The 23,351-nt window shown below is 42.3% G+C and overlaps 1 protein-coding gene and 1 long non-coding RNA gene across 2 annotated transcripts in view; one reads left to right on the forward strand and one right to left on the reverse strand.

Moving 5' to 3' along the window:
* Nucleotides 1-14,983, reverse strand: part of pkd2 (polycystic kidney disease 2) — a 40,294-nt gene extending 25,311 nt beyond the window's left edge. Inside the window, exons 1-5 of the mRNA XM_043674498.1 lie at nt 14,345-14,983; nt 9,086-9,199; nt 3,232-3,365; nt 2,099-2,349; nt 882-1,106 (exon numbers count right to left, since the gene is read on the reverse strand). Of these exons, the coding sequence (XP_043530433.1) occupies nt 882-1,106; nt 2,099-2,349; nt 3,232-3,365; nt 9,086-9,199; nt 14,345-14,708 (1,088 nt within the window). The 5' untranslated portion in view covers nt 14,709-14,983. The remainder of the gene's footprint in view (nt 1-881; nt 1,107-2,098; nt 2,350-3,231; nt 3,366-9,085; nt 9,200-14,344) is intronic.
* Nucleotides 14,984-21,609: 6,626 nt separating this feature from the next.
* LOC122539541 overlaps nt 21,610-23,351 on the forward strand; it is a 35,104-nt gene continuing 33,362 nt past the window's right edge. Inside the window, exons 1-3 of the long non-coding RNA XR_006309116.1 lie at nt 21,610-21,685; nt 21,945-22,031; nt 22,227-22,307. This is a non-coding gene — a long non-coding RNA (uncharacterized LOC122539541). The remainder of the gene's footprint in view (nt 21,686-21,944; nt 22,032-22,226; nt 22,308-23,351) is intronic.

Here is a 23,351-nt window from a genome sequence, read left to right on the forward strand (position 1 = left end):
TTTTTTTTTTTTACAAACCCACCGACTCCCACAGCTACGTGGATTACACCTCTTCCTACCCTACCTCCTGCAAAAATGCCATCCCGTATTCCCAATTCCTCCGCCTCCGCCGTATCTGCTCCCAGGAGGACCAGTTCCACCACAGAACACACCTTCTTTAGAGACTGCAATTTCCCTTCCCACGTGGTTAAAGATGCCCTCCAAGGCATCTCGTCCACATCCCGCACCTCTGCCCTCAGACCCCACCCTCCAACCGCAACAAGGACAGAAACCCCCTGGTGCTCACCTTCCACCCTACCAACCTTCGCATAAACCAAATCATCCAATGACATTTCCACCACCTCCAAACAGACCCCACCACAAGGGATATATTTCCCTCCCCATCCCTTTCCACCTTCCGCAAAGACCGTTCCCTCCGTGACTACCTGGTTAGGCTCACACCCCCCAACAACCACCCTCCCGTCCTGGCATCTTCCACTGCCACCGAAGGAATTGCAAAACCTGCGCCCACACCTCCTCCCTCACGTCATCCAAGGCCCCAAAGGAGCCTTCCACATCTATCAAAGTTTGTCCTCGGATGCTGCCTGAACTGCTGTGCTTTTCCAGCACCACACTAATCCAGAATCTGGTTTTCAGCATCTGCAGTCATTGCTTTTACCTTAGATTAAACTTGTTCAATTCCAAATAATGCTGACATATCATTTATAGCAATAAACCAAACTGCAGAGCATAACACAGGTACAAAGACATTTTCCTTAAATATAGCAGAATTTCACGTCCTGTAAAAGTCAGGACACAGTTTTCTTTTACAAAAGAAAAGCCACTGAGTTTGAGGTTTCCTGCATATGACAAACAAGAAAAGCATTTAAAACTTGTCATACCTGATCACACAAAACAAGTTAATGTTAGCATTGTAGACGGAGAAAGTAATGAACACAACCCTGGTGCCTCGATCAAGCCAGAGGTTCTCTTTCAGCAGTTTTAACTTTGTCATTGTCTCATCTCTATTCCTTGCCAGGTCCAGGTAATATCCAGCTCCACTGTAGGTCGCAATTAACCCCCAGTAACGGGTCTCTTTCAAATCTTCTTCACTTGTATAAATCCAGCTGGTTTATTTTGCAAAGAGAAGTGAAATAATTACCTCAAAAAATCTGATTGCAACAGAACGTGTAAAACTTAAAGTACATTTTCACATAATTCATTGAAGCAGCCATTCTTTGCAAGTGACCAAGGATTGTGTTTCAGACTTTTTGACTACAGAAGATATCACAATTGACTCTGATATCACCTACAACAAATTGCCACAAAATTACTCTTTCTTAGATCAAGAAACAACAAATAACAGCAACAATACTTGTTAAGTATTTTTGGTGCCCAAACTGCTTTCAGCATCACAGTGCCTGAGCTACTGCCTGGCTGAGATCAGTCAATTCAGTCCAGGCACAGAAATCAAATCTGGAAGTCGGCAAAGTATGGTTACACTGACCCAATGTGATTATTTGAAAGTGATAGTGAATTATCTTAACTGATTAACTGGAAGAATTAGAACCAGCTGATAGACGGCAACGTAATGGAACTTGTGTGTCAGTGGAGCCCATGTTTTGATCCCCACAGAGGAAGCTGAAATGGAAAGTGATCCCATGCTCCCAAGAGAAATTGTACCACGACAGGGGTGAGTCAGTAACAGGACAGCACCACAGTAAACCCAACTCTCCAACTCATTCCAATTAAGGTTATAGACTACTGCATTTCCCTTTGTTTCCTTCTCTGAAATATTTAGGGTGTCAACGCATTTTGCTGCAAATGCAGTCAAAGCACAAATTAAATTCATATGCTAAGCACAAAACCTCTCATACAGGATAATGCTGACAGGGAGAACAGTCAAAGTGATTGCATCACCACTAGTGCAAATGCCAAATGTTCCATTAAGAAAATTAAAAATCAGATCCAAACAACTTCTCACAGCTGCCCAGCAGACGTCATTGTCATTTCAAGATTATGTTTTCCATTGTGCAGTACAGTATTTCAGACAGTCATCACTCATTATGAAGAATTTTCACAAAACTATAGCAGAAATTAAAAATAAAATGATACATACGCTGTTTTAGCCATCAGGCCAAATGGTGATGTATCTTCATTTGCAACTGAATAGACATCATAGCATTCCTTGATTTCATCTTTCAGATCTTCATGTATTTTACATGATTCATTCTTCACTTTCAGCTGCCTTATGCGAGGCACTCCCAAAAGCAGATTTTCATAGTAAATGAAGCTTCTGTTCTCAGCCAGTGTTTCATTATTATACCACACATCCCAATACAGCCCATCTAACAAAGGGCCTTCTGCGAACTAGGAAAGATGATATTTAACAAACACACACTGGATTATTCCCAATCATCTGTGAAATGTATCAATACCTAAAGGGTCTTTTGAAAGTATATATGCATGCTTTACTTTGAATCTGTAATTTCAAATGAAGACTCTCCCAGCTCCCCTCACTTCAGCAACCCCCCCCCCCCGCCCCCCGCCCAACGACCACTATATGTTGACCCAGAGGGCTGTTGGAGAGTGAATTTAGGTGGACTCAGGATGCTATTGGGGAGTAAATTTGAGGATTTTGACCCAGCATCAATGAAGTGATGCAGTTCCAATTCAAAATGGGATAAGGGGACTTCCAGGAAGTAGTGATCCCATGCATCTGCTGCTCTAATCCTTCCTTAGTTTTATTATTGCAGTCTCTCTCAAACCTGGCTTCCAGATGCTATATTTGTCAAACATCTTTATCAATATTTTCCATCACAAAAATCCAGGTTATTACCTTATAGTAGACAGAAACTATTCACCAAATAGCCATATGTTTTGTTATTTAAATTCTGTAATACTTCTCAACATATCTTTCCTCAGACATCCTCCAATTTTGTTTTATTAAGGGAGGTTTTTAAAAAGTTTTTTTAAATTGCTTTTTTTAAAAAAGCTATTCCAACCCCACTTCCAACAAATAGAAAACCCCTTGGTTAATGACAAAGGCACTTCAAAAAGGCATCTACCTCTAGTTTTCTTGCAATAAAACAACACTTTGATATACCCAACTTACAGTAACTTTAAAACTAAGGCCACCAGATAATCTGCAATATAAACACATACAAGTACTAGAATATGAATCATGGTTCATTACGCTTTGTGGTTGTATTTTAACTCCTTACATTTAAAGTATTCAAACTGCAACAGTACCTTCCAGAAATCATCCATGTTGGACACACTTCTGAAGTTGGTGTTTTCATTTTTGGAAAAGGGAGTATCTAGGAAGAGACTGGCCATGACTTTGGTATAGTAGTACATATTGGAGCTGACCATTCCATAGGTCACTGTAACACAAGTGTAAACATATGTGGAAACTTTGTTACAAATGTTCATTCTGGAGATTTTAAGGCATATAAACATTTTCAACCAGTCGGGGTTCTCATGACAGTGCACATGAATACAGTGATGTACAAGTTTAAGTAACTGGGACTGTTGAATTGGAGTATTTTAGCGGCTCAATATCGAGTAGTAAGAAATTAACACAGACATACGCCAAGCACCCTCATTGCATAGGCTCCGCCATTCAAATGCATGGCTAATTTTATTGATTTATCTCCAGAATAAAACTTAACTGGAGCCCTAATCTATTTTAAAGGCTGCATGTAGTGGCACCTTCAGTCCCAGCTAGAATGGAGGCCATGTCTTATCTTTCCTCGGTCAATCACAAACAAAATTTGAAGTGAAATGCAAGATGCAAAAGGTTGGATATGAATTGCAAAGCAAGTTAGTTAAATTTATCTTTTCAAATTTCTTACTTCAAAACACCTAGGTGACAAATGGCAACATTTATCGCAAGAGCTAAAGAACTAAATGGCATTAAACCCATTTCTTAAAGAAACCTCACAGGCAATGTGAGTTAACGCCACAGGAAATTTCTTTTTTTTTAAAAACTATTCATTACTAACTATTAACTATTTACATAAGGAAGGTGATAGCCTACTGGTATTATCACTGGACTATTAATCCAGAAACCCGGGTAATGCCTGGGGACCTGGGTTTAAATTCCACCAATGGCAGATGGTGGAATCTGAAACCAATAAAAATCATGCATTAAACGTCTAATGATCATATTTGGCTATCCTAAGAACATGTGCAGTTTGGAGTTTGCAAACTGTATCAACAGGAATTACAAACATCCTGAGAGAATACAAGAATTTCTTAGCTCTTCCCATAAGACAAACTTGGGATTTAATTCCAAATGTTATTTTAAGCAAGGGTTGGTCAATGGGAAATGCCCTTTTCTATTACAAACTGCCCAGGCAGACAGTAGTCATCTTGGTTCTTCTTTTCATGGGAAGGAAATTACATGTTTACTGTGAATTAATTGTCTTTGCTTGGTCATTCACTTTTATATTGGTTTTATATCAAGTTAGAAAACTTCCCCAACACACTCAGGCTTGAGGAAATTTTATGTTTGAACTTAAGAGCAGCACATTCAATAACGGCTTTAGCACGTAATTTATGGAAATTTTTGTTTGCTACGGATTGTATATGTCAGCAAACTCACCAGCAGAGCACAAAGATACATTTAGCATTTCAATGCTTCTGATTTCAAATATCTAGACCTTAAGCTCAGTAATGACAGGCCCCTTTCGAGTGCTTGCAGATCCCAAGACATCCCCAAGTCATGTCAATGTCCTAGCTCATGTTGAATGGCATTAAACCCATCTCTTAAAGAAACCTCAGGCAATGTGAGTAATGCCACAGGATTTTTTTTTTTAAAAACTATGCATTGCTAACTATTAACTATTCACATAAAGGAAGGTGATAGCCTACTGGTCTTATACCGGACTATTAATCCAGAAACCCAGGTAATATCCTGGGGACCTGAGTTTAAATTCTACCAATGGCAGATGGTGGAATTTGAAACCAATAAAAATCATGGATTAAACGTCTAATGGTGATAGTGAAACTGTTGCCAATTGTTGGAAAAACCCATCTGGATCACTAATGTCCTTTAGGGAAATCTGCCATCCTCACCTGGTCTAGCCAGTGTGAGATTTCAGGTCTATAGCAACAATAGTTGACTCTCAACTACCCTTGGGACAATTAGAGATAGACAATAAATACTAGCCTGGCCAGCTCTGCCCACATCCCATGCCAGCAAGAACAAGGCCAAACAATACATGCAAAAGTTTCACAATATACAGGCAGCCACCAGTTTCATATCAGCAAGAGATTTTGAATCCATAAACAATGAAACAAAGAAATTTGGTACAGAATGAAGAAATCAAAATTAGAATTAAAATCCCTACAGTGTGGAAACGGGCCCTTCAGCCCAACAAGGTGACACCGAGCCTCCGAAATGTAACCCATCCAGATCATTCCCCTATATTTATCCCTGTCTAATGCACCTAACCTCCACATCCCTGGACACTCTGAGCAATTTAGCATGGCCAATTCATCTAACCGGCACATCTTTGGATTGTGGGGGGAAACCGGAACACCCAGAGGAAACCCATGTAGACACGGGGAGAACGTGTAAACTCCACACACAGTCGCCCAAGGCTGGAATTGAACCCCGGTCCCTGGTGCTGTGAGGCAGCAGCGCTAACCACTGAGCCACAGTGTTGTCCCAAAACGAGGAAGGGATGTCAAACTTTATTATAAAGTAAGCAGTTAGATCACGGAATCCTTTGCTGTATGGAGCAGGCCATTCGCCCATCAACTCCACACCGACCCCCTGAAGAGCATCCCATACACACCCACCCTTCTCAACCCTGAATTTCCCATGGCTAATCCACCTAACCTGCACATCCCGGCACAGTATCAGCAATTTAGCATGACCAAACCACCTAACCGGCACATCCTTAGACTGTGGGAGGAAACACGCAGAGACGTTTAAAATCCATACAATCGCCCGAGGTTGGAATCAAACCTGGGTCCCTGGCGCCATGAGCCAACAGGGCTAACCACTGAGCCACTGTTCCACCCTGCGTTATAACTCAGCTACAGCACTTCCTATATCTCTGGGCATTACAATTTCTAAGAAAGTCATGGCCTTGGAGAAGCTGCAGAGGAAAGTTACTGTCAAGAGTGTGGTGATGGAAAAGCACAGCAGGTCAGGCAGCATCCGAGGAGCAGGAGAATCGACATTTTGGGCAAAAGCCCAGCATCTGCACTCCTCACTTTCGCCTAGAGGAAGGTTACTGACACTTGGGATGAGGGACTTCATCTGGGCAGAGTACAGAAACTGGGATTGTTTCCTTCAGAGCAGAGAATCCCAGAAGCAAAAAATAATCAACATTAAAGGGGTATTAATGGAAGCAATGTGAGAAACTTCCCTTTCGGAGATCTTTTTCTTAAAAACACAGCAACTTACTATGACCTGGAATAGGTTGCCTTAAAGAATGGTACAAACAGATTCTACAGTAATTTTCCAAAGGGAACTGGAAATCTATTTGATTAGAAAAAGAATTGCTGGGCTACAGGGAAAGAGTAGTGAGATTGATGGGATGCCCTCATTCCTGATAAAGAACTCATGTTCAAAACATTGACTGTCCTGCTCCTTGGATGCTGCCGGACCAACTGTGCTTTTCCAGCAGTACACGTTCCAACTGGGATACCTCAAGAGTCAGCAGACAAGAAATGGTCTCGTGCACTGTATAATCCCACAGTTCTAAGTTTATCCTATTCCACATCAAATCATTCCCCTGAATCCGATCAGGTGGTTTTACCAGCTGGTTAAATATTTCAAGACGAACAATCTCAACCGATATAAACTTTACTGAATCCATCCTGAACACAAGTGAAATTAGTCTTTTTGCAACCAGAGGGTAGGTTCTAACTCACTGGAATAGAAATCTATGGGGTGGGGCATCTAACTCACTGGAATAGAAATCTAGAGGTTCAGACTAATGTGCTCACATGGATTCAAAACCCATTGGGACAGCTGACCACATTTAAATTACATTAATACACTTGGAATGTAGTCTCAGTAGTGGTACCAATCTGACTCACTAACATCCTTTATGGAAGGAAATCTATTGCCCGCATCTGACCTGGCCTATGTATCACTCCAAAACTATAGCAATGAAGCTGACTCTTAATTGCCCTCAAATTGTCAAGCAAGCCACTCAGATCAAGGACAGTTAGGAGATAGGCAACAAATGCTTGCCTTGCCAGTGATGCCCACATCCCTCGAAAGAATTAAAAAACACATCAATTTCTATCCACCTTCAACAGCACAACTGCATTCTACAGAGAAAAAGAGCTGAAGAATCACAATTCCCCTTGAATAGTAAACAATTTTAAAGAAAAATGGAAGAACTGCAGATGCTGGAAATCAGAAACAAAAACAGAAATTGTTTGTAAATTTAGCAGATCTGACAACATCTGGGGAGACAAATCAGAGTTAACATTTCGGGTCCAGTGACCCATCTTCAGAACTCAGTTCAATTCTAAAGGGTCACTGGAGCAGAAACATTGGTGTGATTTTTGATCTCTGCTTTGTGGCTGAGGAGGATAATGGCTTGTTGATCTTTCCAAAAATGTTTGAGTACAGGAGCAAGGTAGTCTTACTTCGACTGTGCAGGGCATTGGTGAGACCACACCTGGAGTACTGTGTGCGGTTTTGGACTCCTGAACCAAGAAATGATATAATTGCCATACATAGTGTGCAGAGAAGGTTCACCACAGATTCCTAGGACTGTAGGTTTGCTGTATGAGGAGAGATTAGGTTGACTGAGCATCTTTGGAATTCAGAAGAATGAGAGTGAATTTCATTTAAATGTATAAAGTTCTGACAGGGTTGGACAGACTGGATACAGGGATCATGCTCCTCCCTGGACACTGACTCAGAACAAGGGGTCATGTCTCTGGATACAGTGAAGGTCATTTTGGACTAAACAGAGGTGAAATAAGGTGATGACCCTGCAGAATTGTCTTGTACAGAAAGCTGTGGAGTTGATGTCACTGAATATACTTAAGGAAGAAATAGATAGATTTCTAGAAGCTAAAGGTGTCAGTGGATATAGGGAGAGAACAGGATATGAAACAGATGATCAATCATGAAGGAGCAGGCTTGATGGGTCAAATGGTGTACTCCTGCGGTTATTTTCTATACTTTTTATTGCATATTCTGTAGTTTGATCACTTGTATGAGGGATGCCTCAGTCTTGGCTAATTATGATAAATACTATTATCTAATCTAGTGCACATTCAAACTTGTTGTGTAAATCCAACATTTTCTGCTTGTTGGAACACAAGCACATTTCTGCTTCTCCCTCCAACCCTAGGCCTAAATCTCTGGGAATGGAAGAAAATTATGAGAATCTCAGGATCAAGCAAACAACTGACCATCCATCCAAGCTGACCTGTCTCTAAACGAGCTGTGAATTCATAGTAACACTGCAGGTGGAATGAAATGCTGAATTTATACGGAGAGAAAAATACCTACACGCACAGAAAAGTGGAAAAAACCCTCAAAAAACCAGGGAAAAAAGTCCTGATAGAATGGCAGAATGGTTGGTACCGCTGTCTCATAGAATCCATGTTTGATTCCAGCCTTGGGCAACTGTCTGTGTGGAATTTGCACGTTCTCCTCATGGGGGGTCCAGTTTCCTCCCATAGACCAAAAATGTGGAGGTTAGGTGAATTGGCCAGGCTAAACTGCTGTGTGTGTGCCGGCTATGTTGGTTAACTATGGTAAATGTGTCGTTACAGGGATAGGATGGGAGTCTCAATGAGCCGAATGGCCTTGATCTACACTGTAGGGATTCTACAATTCTTTCCAATGATTTCTATTAGCATAACAGATGTAAAGCAGGCTCAGACATGAAACATTGCTGCTTCTACAATTTCAAAACTTCAATTAGGATATTCCTAACCTTTCTGAAATCAATGAACTTTTCCAAGTGTTGACCACAAAATTGAAAAGATTCCATTGTTATAAACAAATTTCAAAATTACCATATAGAGAACACACACCATTCGGAATGTATAGAACTCAAAATAATACCACTATTTCTTTTGGATCAGCTAAGCAACTAGAGATTCCACTTACAGACACACAAAATCACCAGGAAAATGCTATATGTCACCAATTCTCGCAGCATTCTCTTCAGGTATCTTTCTCTGCTCACAGGGTGATCCACAGTCAGTCGTGTTCCCCATAAAGCTTAAGATTGAATAAAACAGGAAAGCATCATGAACTTTTGTAAAATCAGGCTACACAAAATTCAGCAACATTAAGAGTTTCAAACAGTTATAAACCAGTATACCATTCCAAAGAGGGTTATTACAAAGCAAAAAGATTTAGACTTCAAACTTTAGAGCACAAATACACATAAAAAGATCAAATTCCACAAATGTTTAAAGTACCATAGTGATATAACTTTGATGAACCACAAAAGCAATTTTTGGATCAACCCGATCACTGCATGATGTATCACTTAACATTCTTTTGCTTTAGCATTTTGGATAAACTGCAAAACCATTCAAAGGTTTCCCTTAGCTATCAATGTTCCATCAGGATATTGCACTCTATCAAATAGCCTACAGTCGAATGAGCAACACATCCACTGACCTCCCCGACAATCAGATATTTTACATATATTATTTGCTCACGGGACTGAGCCAGCATTTATCGGTCATTCCTAAATGCACTATAGAAGGTGATTCCACTGAAGTATGTTTGGTATTTAACAATGGTACTTCTTAGGAGAATTTCTGGATTTATCCAAGGAAAAGACTAACATTTAATAAATTAAGGTAAAGCCGCTGCAGTCTTACCAGACAATAGGACTGTTGTCTCACAAGAGAGAGAAGATTGGCAGGGGAGAGGGATCAGGTGATGGGAGAGATTGAGAGTCTTTCATGATAATCTCGGTTGGTGCAGGAATTGAAAACACACTGTTGGTAGCACTCTACATTATAAAGCAACTGTCCAGCCAACTAAACTAAACAACCCCCAAACACTCAATATAACCACCGGTACAAAGTGGGAAATAGCTGTGTCAGGGAGCTGCAACTGAACAACAAAGCAAAGGTCACAAAATCAAAGTTTACATTAACAGATCACATTCCTACCAGCTGGGCAGACAGAACGGTTTCTTATGGAACCAAACACATTTCAATAATAACCTCAAAGTTTAACAATGATTCTAGTTTCTGATGAAATACAACTTTAATTTAAATTAGTGCTTAAAAAAGCCAAACATCCACTGCACCTGTCCCAATATGTACCTGCCACATACCTGCCAGTTAGGCATAGATGATTATTGCTGCATTAGGCCTGGCCTTTCCCTTCTGAGGTTTAATAGGGTTTTGGTAATGCCTCACCATTTGAACAAACTTCCACCCCAGCCTAAATCTGTTCCCAATAAGTCATAGAGGCTTACAATACAGTAAAAACAAAAGCCCATTGCCTCCACACCATTCAAAACAAAGCACCTGAGTATTCCAATCCCATTTTTGAGCCTTGACCCATAGCCCGAAGAGAGCAAGAGAGAATTTAGGGAGGGAATGCCAGAGTTCATGGCTCCAGACAACTGAAATCACAGCCATCAATGGTGGAATGATGGAAAATATGGGTTGCCTGACAGGCCAGAATTGGAGGAGAGCAGAGATCTCAGAGGATTATAGGAGGTTAGAGATAAAAGGGGTGGGGTGTAGGGACTGGAAGAGGTTACAGAAATAGTGAGGGGTGTAAGGATGAGAGGATCTTACAGATATAGGGACGGCTAAAGGGACTGGATGAGGTTCCAGGGATAAGTTGGGGTGTATAGGCTGGAGGAGATTACAGAGAAAGGAAGAAGTGTCGGGGCTGGAGGAGGTTAGAGAGATAGGAAGGGAGAGAAACCATGGAGGAATATGAAAATGAGACAGAGAAATTTGAAGTCAAGATAGATAGAGGCCAGGAGTGGATAAGGACATTCAGTTTCTGTCATAAAAGATACAATACATTTATTTTTGTTTGTTAATAGGATTTGGGTGTCACTGTCTGGGTTTGTAGTTATTGTCCATTCCCCAGCAGCAGGGTATGTTAGGGTGGCATGGTGGCTCAGTGATTAACAGAGCTGCCTCAGTGCCAGGGACCTGGGTTCGATTCCAGACTTGGGTACTGTCTGTCTGGAGTTTGCATATTCTCCCCATGTCTGCGTAGGTTTCCACCGGGTGCTCTGGTTTCCTCCCACAGTTGGTTTCCATTTGATTCATTCTTCCTGCATTTCATTTTAGATTTGGCATATCATTAAATATCTGAAGCCTTTCTCTAGACATTAGACATCCAGGATTCAATACTCGGAAAATATGCAAAAGATTGAAATTCAGGCCGAGTGCTAAGCTTAAACTATCCCCACTGTAAGAAAAGTGCTTGTACTTTGAAGTAACTGATTGTAAGCACAGCACCATGGGGTTTCTGAGACACTTAAGGCAATGCAATCCAAGCTCTTCTTTAGTACAAGAGCAAGCACAATTATCACATTTTCAGATTCATTGCTTGGAACTTTCAATGTGCTAGGAATATATTTCTTCTCCTATACTCTGTGGCACAGCTTCTGTAAGCCAATTAGATTTTAAACATTTGTGGCAATTGTCACAGTTAACACTAAGAATAATGAATTTGATTCTATTGTGCGTTAAAACCAACTTGTGGAACACATAACATACTTTTACAAACTTTGTTCCAATTTTCAAGCCCAAACTATGAAAAGTCATTTTTATAAACTTTTTGAAAAGTAATGACAGAAAAGGTTACATTACTATTCACAAACCTCACAAAAGTGTTACAATGTTTAATGTCCAAACATTTTGCAGTGAAAGTTTGTTTGTTAAAGACATTTGCAATGAATGGTGAATGTAGAGCCAGGGGTCAGAGTTTCAGGATTCAGGATAGACCACTTAGGCTTGAGAAAAAAAAATCCTTATTCAAAGGGTAGTAAACCTACCGAATTCTCTCCCACAAAAGGTGGCAGAGGTCAAGTCATTGAATACATCTAAGAAACAGATAGACCTTTTTCAGATTTTAAAGATATCAAGGGTATGGGGAGAAAGGAGTCAAATAGCATTGAGGTAGAGAATCAACCGTGATCATATTGAATGGAAGAGCAGGCACCAAGTGCTAAATGGCTTACTCTTGCTCCTAACTTTTGTATGTTCCTATGTTAAAATCTGTTTCTAAATATTTATGAAATTATGTTAAAAATGATTTTGCATAAAGTTGCAAAACATTTGAAAACCACAGCACACTTCTCCAAACTTCAAAGGCAATAGTGTCATTTTAACTTTTGTTTGTAAATTTCTTTTAAAAATATACAAACCAGTGTATGGAAAGGGGTATGTTAGATATCCAATTTATCTTTGGAAATGGGGCTTGAATTTGTTCCAGAGTGTTAGGTCTTATCCCACATTGATTTTTTGTTGTTGTAAACAATCTTTTCTTCTGTAACATCCAGAGAAGCTTCACTAGGTTCATCTTAGATATGGAGGGAAGAAAATGGGAAGAAAATGAATAAGTCGAGCCTTTCCCATTGCAATTTAGCAAAATGAGAGGCATATAGAATTCTTGAGGGAGTTAACAAGAAGTGTGTAAAGGTTGTTTCTCCGTGTGAGAGATTTTAAAACCAAAGGGTATAATCTCAGAAATAAGGGGTCACACATTTAAGTCGAGATGAGAAGGAATTTGTAGAATTCTTTACCACTCTTATGGTTGGATCATCAAATATATTGGGGCAGCACATAACATAACTCCATTTGCCACCTCTGCAGTTTATTTATGTCTCTCTGTACCTACAACATCCTTTGTCACTATTCACAACTCTACCGACCTTAGTGTCATCTACAAATGTACTAACCCATCCTTCTACGTCCTCATCCAGATCATTTATACAAATGACAACAGCGGTCTCAAAACAAATCCTTATGGAACCCCAGTGGTAACTGAACTCCAGGATGAATATTTTCCATCAACCACCACCCTCTGGCTAGCTGAAAAAAGACAATCTCTGATCCAAACTGCTAAATCACCCTGAATCTCATGCCTCTGTATTTTGTGCAATAGCCTACTGTAGGGAACCTTATCAACTGCTTTACCGCATCCACCTGTTTGGTCACCATCTCAAAAGAATTCAATAAGGTTTGTGAGGTACAACTCCCCTTCACAAAATCGTCTTGACTATCCATAATCAACTTATTCCTCTCTAGATGATTATAATTCCTCTCGTATAACCCTTTCCAACACTTTACCCATAACCGAAGTAATGCTCACTGGTCTATAATTTCCAGGCTTATCTCTACTCTGCTTCTTGTTCAAGGGAACATTTGCTATCCTCTAATCTTCTGGCACTATTCCTGTAGACAATGACGACATAAAGCTCAAAGCCACAGGCTCAGCTATCTCCTCCCTGGCTTCCCAGGGAATCCTAGAACAAATCCCATCCGGCCAGGGAACATATTTTTACACTTTCCAGAATTGCAAACACCTCCTCCTCCTTATGTGCCTCAACCAGATCTCAGTGCACAGGTACACAGACCCTTGAATGTTGCCACCCAGGTTGATAGGGTTGTTAAGAAGTCATATGGGTGTGTTAGCTTTTATCAGTAGAGGGATTGAGTTTTGGAACCATGGGATCATGCTGCAGCTGTACATGTTCTCCCTGTGTCTATGTGGGTTTCTGCTGAGTGCTCCAGTTTCTTCCGACAGTCCAAAGATGTGCAGGTTAGGGTGGATTGGCCATGCTAAATTTCCCCCCTAGTGTACAAAGATGTATGGGCGAGGTGGATTAACCATGGGGTTGCAGGGTTACAGGGATAGGGTGGGGGGAATGCGTCAGTGTGGACCTGTTGGGCCAAATGGCCTGTTTCCACACTTATCCTAACTATCCCTCACCCCCTCCACCTGCAGCTCCCCTTACACCAATCCCCAGTCCTGAAGAAGGATTACACCCGAAGCGTTGACTTCATCATCTCCTGATGTTGCCTGGCCTGCTGTATTCTTCCGGCCTCCTGCTTGTGTACATTCTCCGAGCCGCATTCCCAATGAAAGGCTTTCGCCCAAATCGTCAATTCTCCTGCTCCTCGGATGCTGCTTGACCGGCTGTGCTTTTCCAGCAACACACACTCAACTCTGATCTCCAGCATCTGCAGCCCTCACTTTCACCCACATTCTATGATATTGGAGGCTGAAACAGGAAGATTATGGGGAAAGGAAGCGAAGTAAGAGTTGAGGATTTTCAGATCATTCAGGTGAATGACAGAGCAGGCTAGATGGGCTGAATGGCCTGTTTGTGCTCCTGTGTTTTATGCTCTCGTTTGTCTCACTCACCTCGGGCTTTCTGCAGGAGGCTCTGGGGTAGGGCTGCCCGGAGCTGCTGCTGCTGTGGCTGGTCCTCAGGACCAGGACCAGGGCCGGGGCCGGGGCTGGCCTCTCCCCGGGTATCGGAGCCTCCCGTCCCGCTGCTGGGGCTGATGCCGGCCCAGTCCAGCTCCTCATCACCGGGCTCGTATCCCGGGTTCTCCCGGCTCCAGGCCTGGCGGGAGGAGGCCGAGTCCGGAGCTCGGATCCGCCGCATCTCCAGTTGTTCGGTTCCCTGGGTGCGGGACCCGGCAGCTGGGGTGAACCGGCCTCCTCCTCCTCCTCCCCCCGCCGGTGCTGCTAGCGGCGGCTGAGGCCGCACCCGGGAGCTCATGGCTCGGGCCCGGGCTCCTCACTGCCAGCCCCAGGCTGCGCGTCGCCCCTAGCAACCGACTAGGCCGCAGGCTTCCCCTACTCCCACAGCCGGCCTTTCCTTCGCTTTTCTTCTTTATTCCCACCGCGGGAGCAAATCAATCCGAACCCGTCATTCTCGGATAGCAGACCCTCCCCCACCGCCGGGTTACAGATAAATCAAAATAAACATCCCGCTTCTCTGAGAAATTTAGGCCGCGGCTTCCCCTCCCGGTCACAGGCCCCAATCCGGAGGTGGGCCAATCACAGCCCTGCATTGTTAGGTGGGCGGGGCTACCGTCACCGCTAGCCAGTCGGATTCAAGTTGTTCGCCGCTAAGACCAATCAGCGGTTGGTACCACCCAAGAGATGGGCGGGAAATAGACTCACTCAATAGTCGTCCGGCTCCTGGGCGAATAAACCAATCACTACCCGGATGTCGGATGAGTTAATTGATCGGTCTCTGATGGGCAGGCCTAGTGACCAACCATAGCCGGAATCCTGTCAGAGGCGGGACCAAGAGCCGATCAACCCTATCAGCTACCAGTGATTGATGGGCCGTTTGACCAATAATATTCCCAAGTGGTCGGTGTCCCAATGTGCAGGTAGTAAAGGAGACCATTCAGCCCGTCGTGTCAATGCTGGCCCTCCCTGCCATAAGTGTTGGTGCAGCCAGCGACGCCTACATCCCAGGAGTGAAGTACTTCAAAATGCCCTCTCGATTTCAGTAATGTTTTCAACAAGGTCCCTCACGGTAGACTCATCTAGAAGGTTAAGATACATGGGATCCATGGTGATTTGGCTACTTGGATTCAGAATTGGCTTGCCCATAAAGAGTAGAGGGTAGTGGGGGAAGGGTGTTTTTCCGGCTGGAGGTTTGTGACCAGTGACATTCCGCAGTGATCCGTACTGAGACCTCCTGCTGTTTGTGATAATATATAAGTGACTTTGGTGAAAATGTAGATGGGTGGTTTAGTAAATTTGCATTTGACGCCAAGGTTGGTGGATTGTGGATAGTATACAAGGTTGTCAAAAGAAACAGTGGGATATACATCAGCTGCAGATATAGGCAGAGAAATGACAGATGTAATTTAATGTGGGTAAGTGTGAGGTGCTGCACTTTGGGAGATCAAAGGTTAAAGGAAAGTATACAGTTAATGGCAAGACCCTGAACAGCTTTGATGTACCGAGGGATCTTGGGGTTCAAGTCCATAGCTCCTTGAAAGTGGCCATTCAAGTAGATGGGATGGTTAAGAAGGCGTATGGGCACGCTTGCCTTTATTGGTCAGGGAATTGAGTACAAGAGTCAGGATGTAATTTTGCAGCTTTATAAGACTTTGGTTAGGCCACACTTACAGCATTATGTTCAATTCAGGTCACCACGTTTCAGGAAGGATGTGGAAGCTTTGGAGAGGGTGCAGAAGAGGTTTATCAGGATGCTGTCTGGATGACAGGCTATGAGCTATTAGGGGAGGCTAGAAAAACTCAGGTTGCTTTCTCTAGAGTAGCGGATGCTGAGGTGAGACTTGATAGAAGTCTATAAAATTATGAGATGTATAGATAGAGTTGATGGCCAGAATTTCTTTTCCCCAGACTTGTAATGTTTAAAACTAGGGGGCATGTAATTAAGGTAAGAGGGGGAAAGTTAAAAAAAGTTGTGAGGGGCAAGTCAATTGCACACAGAGTGGTCGGACTCTGAAATGAGCTGGCAGGGTGGTGGTGGAGGCAGATTCAATAGGGACATTTAAGGGGCTTAGATAAGACAGGAGCGTTTATGAAACTTTTGGATAAGCACATGAATGTGCAAGAATGGAGGGATATGGACCAAGGGCAGGCAGAAGGGAGTTGTTTAATTTGCCGCCATGTTTGGCACAACATTGTGGGCCGAAGAGACTGTTGCTGTGCTGTATTGTTCTATGTTCTATGAATATCTCATTGGAACCTGCCTCCATCACATTTTCAGACCCTAACCATTTGCTAATTTGCAAAATACTTTAAAACTGTGCCCTCTAGTTATGGACTCTTTTACAACTGTGTATAATTTCTTCCTACCACTCTGTCCACACCCCTCATGATTTTGAAAACTCCATCAAATCTCCCCTCTGCCTACTCCTACTCAAGGACAACAGTCCCAACTTCTCTAATCCTTCCTCATGACTGGTGTCTCATTTGTGAAACCATTCTTGTAAATTGCTTCGACACTCTCTCCAGTACATTCATGTTCTTCCTGTAATAAGGAGGCTATTCAGTCTCTCCTATCAAGCCCAGCAGTCATTGGCTGAATATTTTCGATTATCTTTTTAAGTAACATTTATTGGAGGAATAAATTCTTCTAATATATCAACTGACAACAGTACACAAATAATCTTTGAGTGAACCATCTAAAGAGATCCCATTTTAACCATTGATCACCATTCAAATTTCCCCTTTCCAAATATTGATTAAATTATCTTCTTAATGTTATTGCTAAATCTGCTTTAGCCATCCCTTCAGAAGTTCATTAAGAATGAACATCTCCTCAGTCCATTGCCTTAACTCTGTATCCCCTCACTACTGACTCTCCCAGTAACGTGTGCCTGTCTGTGTGTGTGTGAGAGAGAAAGAATTGTGTGTGTGTGTGTGTGTGAGAGAGAGAGAGAGTATGTATGTGTGCAGTAAACAGTCATTGCCTTCATTTACCAGGAGGATGCAGTATCTACCAAGACATTTGTATCTGAGGCTGCTTTTGCAGAGGCAGACAGCACATCCACATGACATCCAGAGCTGAGTGAGAATCTCAGTAAGCAAAGGTCAGCCTTGCAATCTAAGCAATCCGTACTTTCTATTCGGAGCAGTAACCAGACAGCTTTTCCACCAGATAGCATTTGGAGTCTCATTTGCTTATCAGTTAAAGGCCCATCTTTCATCAGCAAAAACTATGACAACTCTTATTAAAGGCAATTTTCAATTCTCAAGACAGTGGTGACTTTGCATGGGGGTTACATTATGATTTTCTAAATATCCTGCTCTAACCTCCTCAATAATGGTTTCTAACAATGAAGGATGTTAGGCTCACTGCCCGATAGTTTTCTGTCCCTGTTTTTCCTGAATAAAAAGCGCGACAGTTATTTTCCAACTGCTGGGACATTTCCAGAATTGAAGGAATTTTAGAGGATTATAACGAATGTGTTGACAATCTGTGCAACCACTTCTTTGAAAACAGTATGGTGTAGTCCATCTGGTCTTGGGTACCTGCCAGCCTTTAGCTGCAGTCATTTCCCCAGCACCATCTCCCTGGTGATGGTGATTGTTTGAAGTTACTTCCTTCTGCTTCACATCATGATTTTCAAGTATTTTTGAAAGTAAGATGTAGGAGCAGGATTAGACATTCTGTCCATCGAGTCTGTCCATCATTCAACCATGGCTGAACTGTTTCTCAGCCCCATTCTCCTACCTTCTCCCCAACCAAGAACCTGTCTATCTCTGTCTTAAATATACTCAATAACTTGGCCTCCACAGCCCTCTACAGCAATGAGTTCCACAGATTCACATCATTCTGGCTGAAGCAATTCCTCCTCATCTCAGTTCTAAAGGTTTGTCCCTTCGCTTTGAGGCTGTGCCCTCTGGTCCTAGTCTCTCTCATTAGTGGAAACATCTTCTCCATGTCCAACCTATCCAGACACCCCAGTATTCTGTAGCTTCCATGAGATCCCCCTCAGCCTACTCAACTCCATCAAGTACACATCCAAAGTCATGGAATCAGAGAGATGTACAGCATGGAAACAGGCCCTTGGGTCCAACTTGTCCATGCCAAAAAGGTAATCTATATTAACCTATTGGCCTATATCCCTCTAAACCCTTCTTATTTGTACATCCATCCAGATGCTATTTAAATGTTGTGATTGTACCAGAATCCACCACTTCCTTTGGCAGTTTGTTCCATACATGGATCTCTCTCTGAGTGAAAAAGTTGCCCCTTGGGTCCCTTTTATATCTTTCCTCTCTCACCCTAAACCTATACCCTCTATTTCTGGACTCCCCCACCCCAGGAAAAAGACCTTGTCTGTTTATCCTACCATGCCCCTTATGATTTTATAAGTCTCTATAAGGTCACCCCTCAGCCTCCGATGCTCCAGGGAAAACAGCCCTAAACTATTCAGCTTCTCCCTATAGCTCAAACCCTTCAACTCCGATAACATCTGTAAGTCTTTTCTGAACCCTTTCAAATTTCAAGAGTCCATTCAACACTTTCAAGAGTCCTTGACCGCTCCTCATATGTCAAGACTTTCATCCCCAAGATCATTCTCATCAACCTCCTGTCGACCCCTTCCAATGCCCACCACTTCCTTCCTTAGATATGTTTGCCAAAACTTCTCACAATGTTCCAAGTGCCATCAGACCAGAGTCGTATACAGCCTCAGCAGTACATCTCTGTTCTTGTATTCTAACGCTCTTGAAATAAATGGTAACATTGCATTTGCCTTTCGAACTGCCAACTGAACCTGCGCGTTAACCTAAACTAGGGTCCTCAAATCCCTTTGTGCTTCAGATTTCTGAAGCTTTTCCCAATTTAGAAAATTCCTTCTATTGTTCCTACCAAAGTGCATAACCTAACACTTTACCACTGTGGATTCCATCTGCCACTCCTTTGCCCACTCTCCGAGCCTGTCCAAGTCCTTCCTCAGCCTCCCTGCCTCCTCAGCACTACCTGCCCCTCCATCTAGGTTTGTATCATTTGTAATCTTAGCACCAGTGTCCTCAGTTCCTTCATCCAGATCGTTAATGTATAACATGAATAGTTGTCCAAATGCTGATTCCAGCAAGGTCCACTAGTCACCAGCTGCCCACTCTCTGCCTTCTGCCAGTCAGCCAATCATCTCTCCATGTCAGTACCTTGCCCCTACCACCATGGCCTTTTGTCTTGTTATTCAGCCTCCTGTGTGGGACCTTATCAAAAGTCTTCTGGAAATCCAAATATATCACATCCACTGGCTCTCCTTTGCCTAACTTGCTTGTTACCTCCTCAAAGAATTTGAACAGATTTATCAGCCATGATTTCCCCTGGATGAAACTGTGTTGCTTCAGCCCTACTTCCAAGTGCTCTTATAATGGATTCAAAACTCTAACCAAGGTCAGGCTTAACCAACGTATAGTCTCTTGTTTTTGCCTCCCTACTTTCTTAAACAGGGGTGTTCCATTAACCATTTCCCAATTCACTTGGAACCCCCACTGACTCCAGTGATTACTGAAAGATCACCACCAATGCCTCTACAATCTGTGTGCATTTATGTACAACATGGCTTGGAAAGGGTGGACGCTAGGAAATTGTTTCCGTTAGGCGAGGAGACTAGGACCCGTGGACACAGCCTTAGAATTAGAGGGGGTAAATTCAGAACAGAAATGCGGAGACATTTCTTCAGCCAGAGAGTGGTGGGCCTGTGGAATTCATTGCCACAGAGTGCAGTGCAGGTTGGGACGCTAAATGTCTTCAAGGCAGAAATTGATAAATTCTTGATATCACAAGGAATTAAGGGCTATGGGGAGAATGCGGATAAGTGGAGTTGAAATGCCCATCAGCCAAGATTGAATGGTGGAGTGGACCCGATGGGCCGAATGGCCTTACTTCCACTCCTATGTCTTATGGTCTAAATAATGAATAACCTGGTGACAGGATGACGGCCTCTGTGGAGTTAGCTCAGTGGCACAAGAGAAAAAATATGCTCTTGAAGAAATTTGCTCGCAACAGTTGTGTTTGAGTTAGTGTAAGCATTTCTGGCATCATGCCATTATTTGGGAAGCTTGACTTGTTTGATCCTGCCATTGAAGACTGGCCCCAATATGTGGAAAGAATGCGTTATTTTTTTCCAGGCAAATGACAAGCAAACAGTTATCCTCCTGACAGTTTGTGAACCCACAGCTTTTTTGGTTATTAGAAGCCTACCATTTCCTCAGGCACCAGGTATTAAAACCTTTCAAGAGCTGATGGATTTCACTAAGGAATAGTATCACCCCAAGCATTCTCTAATTCTGATATGCTATCGGCTTTACTCAGCAATTTGAGAACTAGGAGAATCTGTGTGGCATTTTTAACAAGGTTAAGACACCTGGCAGAGGTATGTGACTTTCATTTAACCCTTAATGAGACACAGAGACTGTTTAGTATGTGCGATTAATGAATATAACCATGCAAAAGTGCCTATCTCGATCCCTCTACTTGCCTCGCTTGCAGTCACACCCTCGTGTCCCTGACCACTGACTGAATTTGAGGTTGTTAATCTAAGGGATGTGACTGCCTCCTGAAATGCACCATCCACCTAACTCTCCCTCTCCCTGATGTGTCGCAGTGTTTGAAGTTCAGACTCCAGTTCATTAACTCTGAGCCAGATTTCCTCAAACAACCAACACTTGCTACAGATATGGTCGCTATCAACCACAATGGGCCCCAACAGCTCACACATCGTGCAGTTACATAGAGACATTTTCTATGTTTTGTACAGTGAAGAGCAGACTGACTCAAACCCCTCAGCTCTTTCCAGCTTTTCCAGTGTCACATCCTCAGTCTTATTCTCTAGAATTCCATTACTAGAGTCATGGAATCATGAGGCCAAAGAGTGATGGAAACAGATTTCCCAAACTAAACTATTTCCATTTGCCTGTGTTTGGCCCATATCTCTCTAAATCTTTCCTACTAGCTTTAGTAATCCTTCCCTATTTAAATACCTGAAGAAATTCTTACCATCTGTTTATATTCGTTGGCCTTTCCTTATGTTCTGCTTTCTGCCTTTTTCTGCTGTTTCCTCCTTTTTTGCAGTTTCCTTGCTGACTGTTTAAAATATGACTAATCCCCTGACCGGTCAGTAATGTTTGCAGATTTGTACAGAGTCTCTTTCTGTTTGACATTATCTGTAACTTCCCTAATCGGCCAAAAACGATGCAGCTTTCTTAAAGAGCTTTTCTTTCTCCCTGGGATAAATCTTTGTTGTAAGTCATTAAATAGCTCCCGAAAAATCTGCTGCTGCATTTCCACTCCTCTACCTTTTAACTTGATTTCTCAGCTCACTTTGTGCAGCTCTGCCTTCATACCCTTATAGTTACTTTTATTCAGATTTAAAACATTAGTCTTAGAATCACACTTCTTCTTAAACTGATTGTAAAATTTAATCATGCTATGACAGCTGTCAGACTGAAACTCCTTTACCATGAGGTTATTGATGAATCCTATCTCATTCTTCGTTACCAGGTCTGGGATAGCCTGCTCTTCAGTTGGTTCTGGAATACACGAGTCCAAGAAACTGCCCCTGATGTATGCTGTGACTTCATTTTCCAGGTGAGCTTTGCTGATCTGATCCTTCTACGTGGAGATTAAAGCCACTGTAATTATTTTGGTAACTTTCTTACATGCGCCATTTTTATTCTCCCTGTTGCTATGATCTCAGCTGATGATATAATGGAGAAGTCACATCACAAAATGAAATCCAGTTTCATGGCTTGAGATTTCTTTTTTTCTACTTGTTTACTATAGTGGGGAATCGCTGAAAATGTTCACAAGAGGTTACTAATGTACATTTAACGTAACAGCATCAAAGTTTATCACATGATAAAGGTAAGAAATGTACATTATGTTACCTATGCAAGAATTATTTGAATGGTTTTATCATAAATATTGGAAATAAAGATTCAATCTTTTTATTGCAGCAACAATCTTACAGATACTCAGACCCCAGCGAAGGCTCACTATCTCCCCTTTAACGTTCTTGTTCACTGGCATGATTTGTGATTGGTTTTGGAGGTTTCTTCTTACTGAAAGGCATTCTGATGGGTCTTCCACATATCCAGCTTGCATCAGTTTTCTGTTAAGGACTACTTATCTCTTAAGCCAGCCCTGACTATTTGGAGGCTGTTAAACTAACAGTACTTTTTCACTCTGATTGAACCTATGCATGCTGCTTTTCTAAAAACATTTGTTTCAGCCCTTCTTTCCACACAACTGCCCAATTACTTTCTCTTCCACCCCCTGTTTCTAATGCACTGAGCTGTTCACCTTAATCTCTACTTCAAGGTTGTAAATTCTCATTAAAATGAGAGTAACATCAAATTTTCAACAGCCCGTCACAACTCCAGAGCAATCCAAAATTCAACTAAAACTATGCCTGCCCTTCCTAACACACACTATATTGAAATACAATGGTTCTGTCCACTACAGACCCCAAGTTTCTAAATAATAACAATCAAATATCATCTCCCCTTCATCACACTGTATACTCTGTCTTGCAGAGTAGCTCCTGTTAGGGTCAATAAACTACACTCACAAGGGACCTCTTACCTTTCCTATTTCTTATGTCATTCGAAATAGAATCCAAGTCTTATTCTTTCTTGCTCATGCCATCTCTCACGAATGAACCATTGACATCTTTTATAAACCTCGTCACCTTTTCCTCACTTACTACACTTTCAAAATACCGAATGCCCTTTCATATTCAGGTCCCAGAGTAGGTACTCTGCAACAATGTCTTTGAGTTGATTTATTAATCAATTCCATCAACGTCAAACCTATTTATTTCTGTCCGGGAACAGGGGAAATGTTCAAGGATTTGCTTGTAGTACTGTAAATGGGTCAAACAACCAGGCCCCCCTCCTCCCTCCTCCC

This window comes from Chiloscyllium plagiosum, chromosome 32 (genome assembly GCF_004010195.1).
Source record: "Chiloscyllium plagiosum isolate BGI_BamShark_2017 chromosome 32, ASM401019v2, whole genome shotgun sequence".
Lineage (NCBI taxonomy): Eukaryota > Metazoa > Chordata > Chondrichthyes > Orectolobiformes > Hemiscylliidae > Chiloscyllium > Chiloscyllium plagiosum.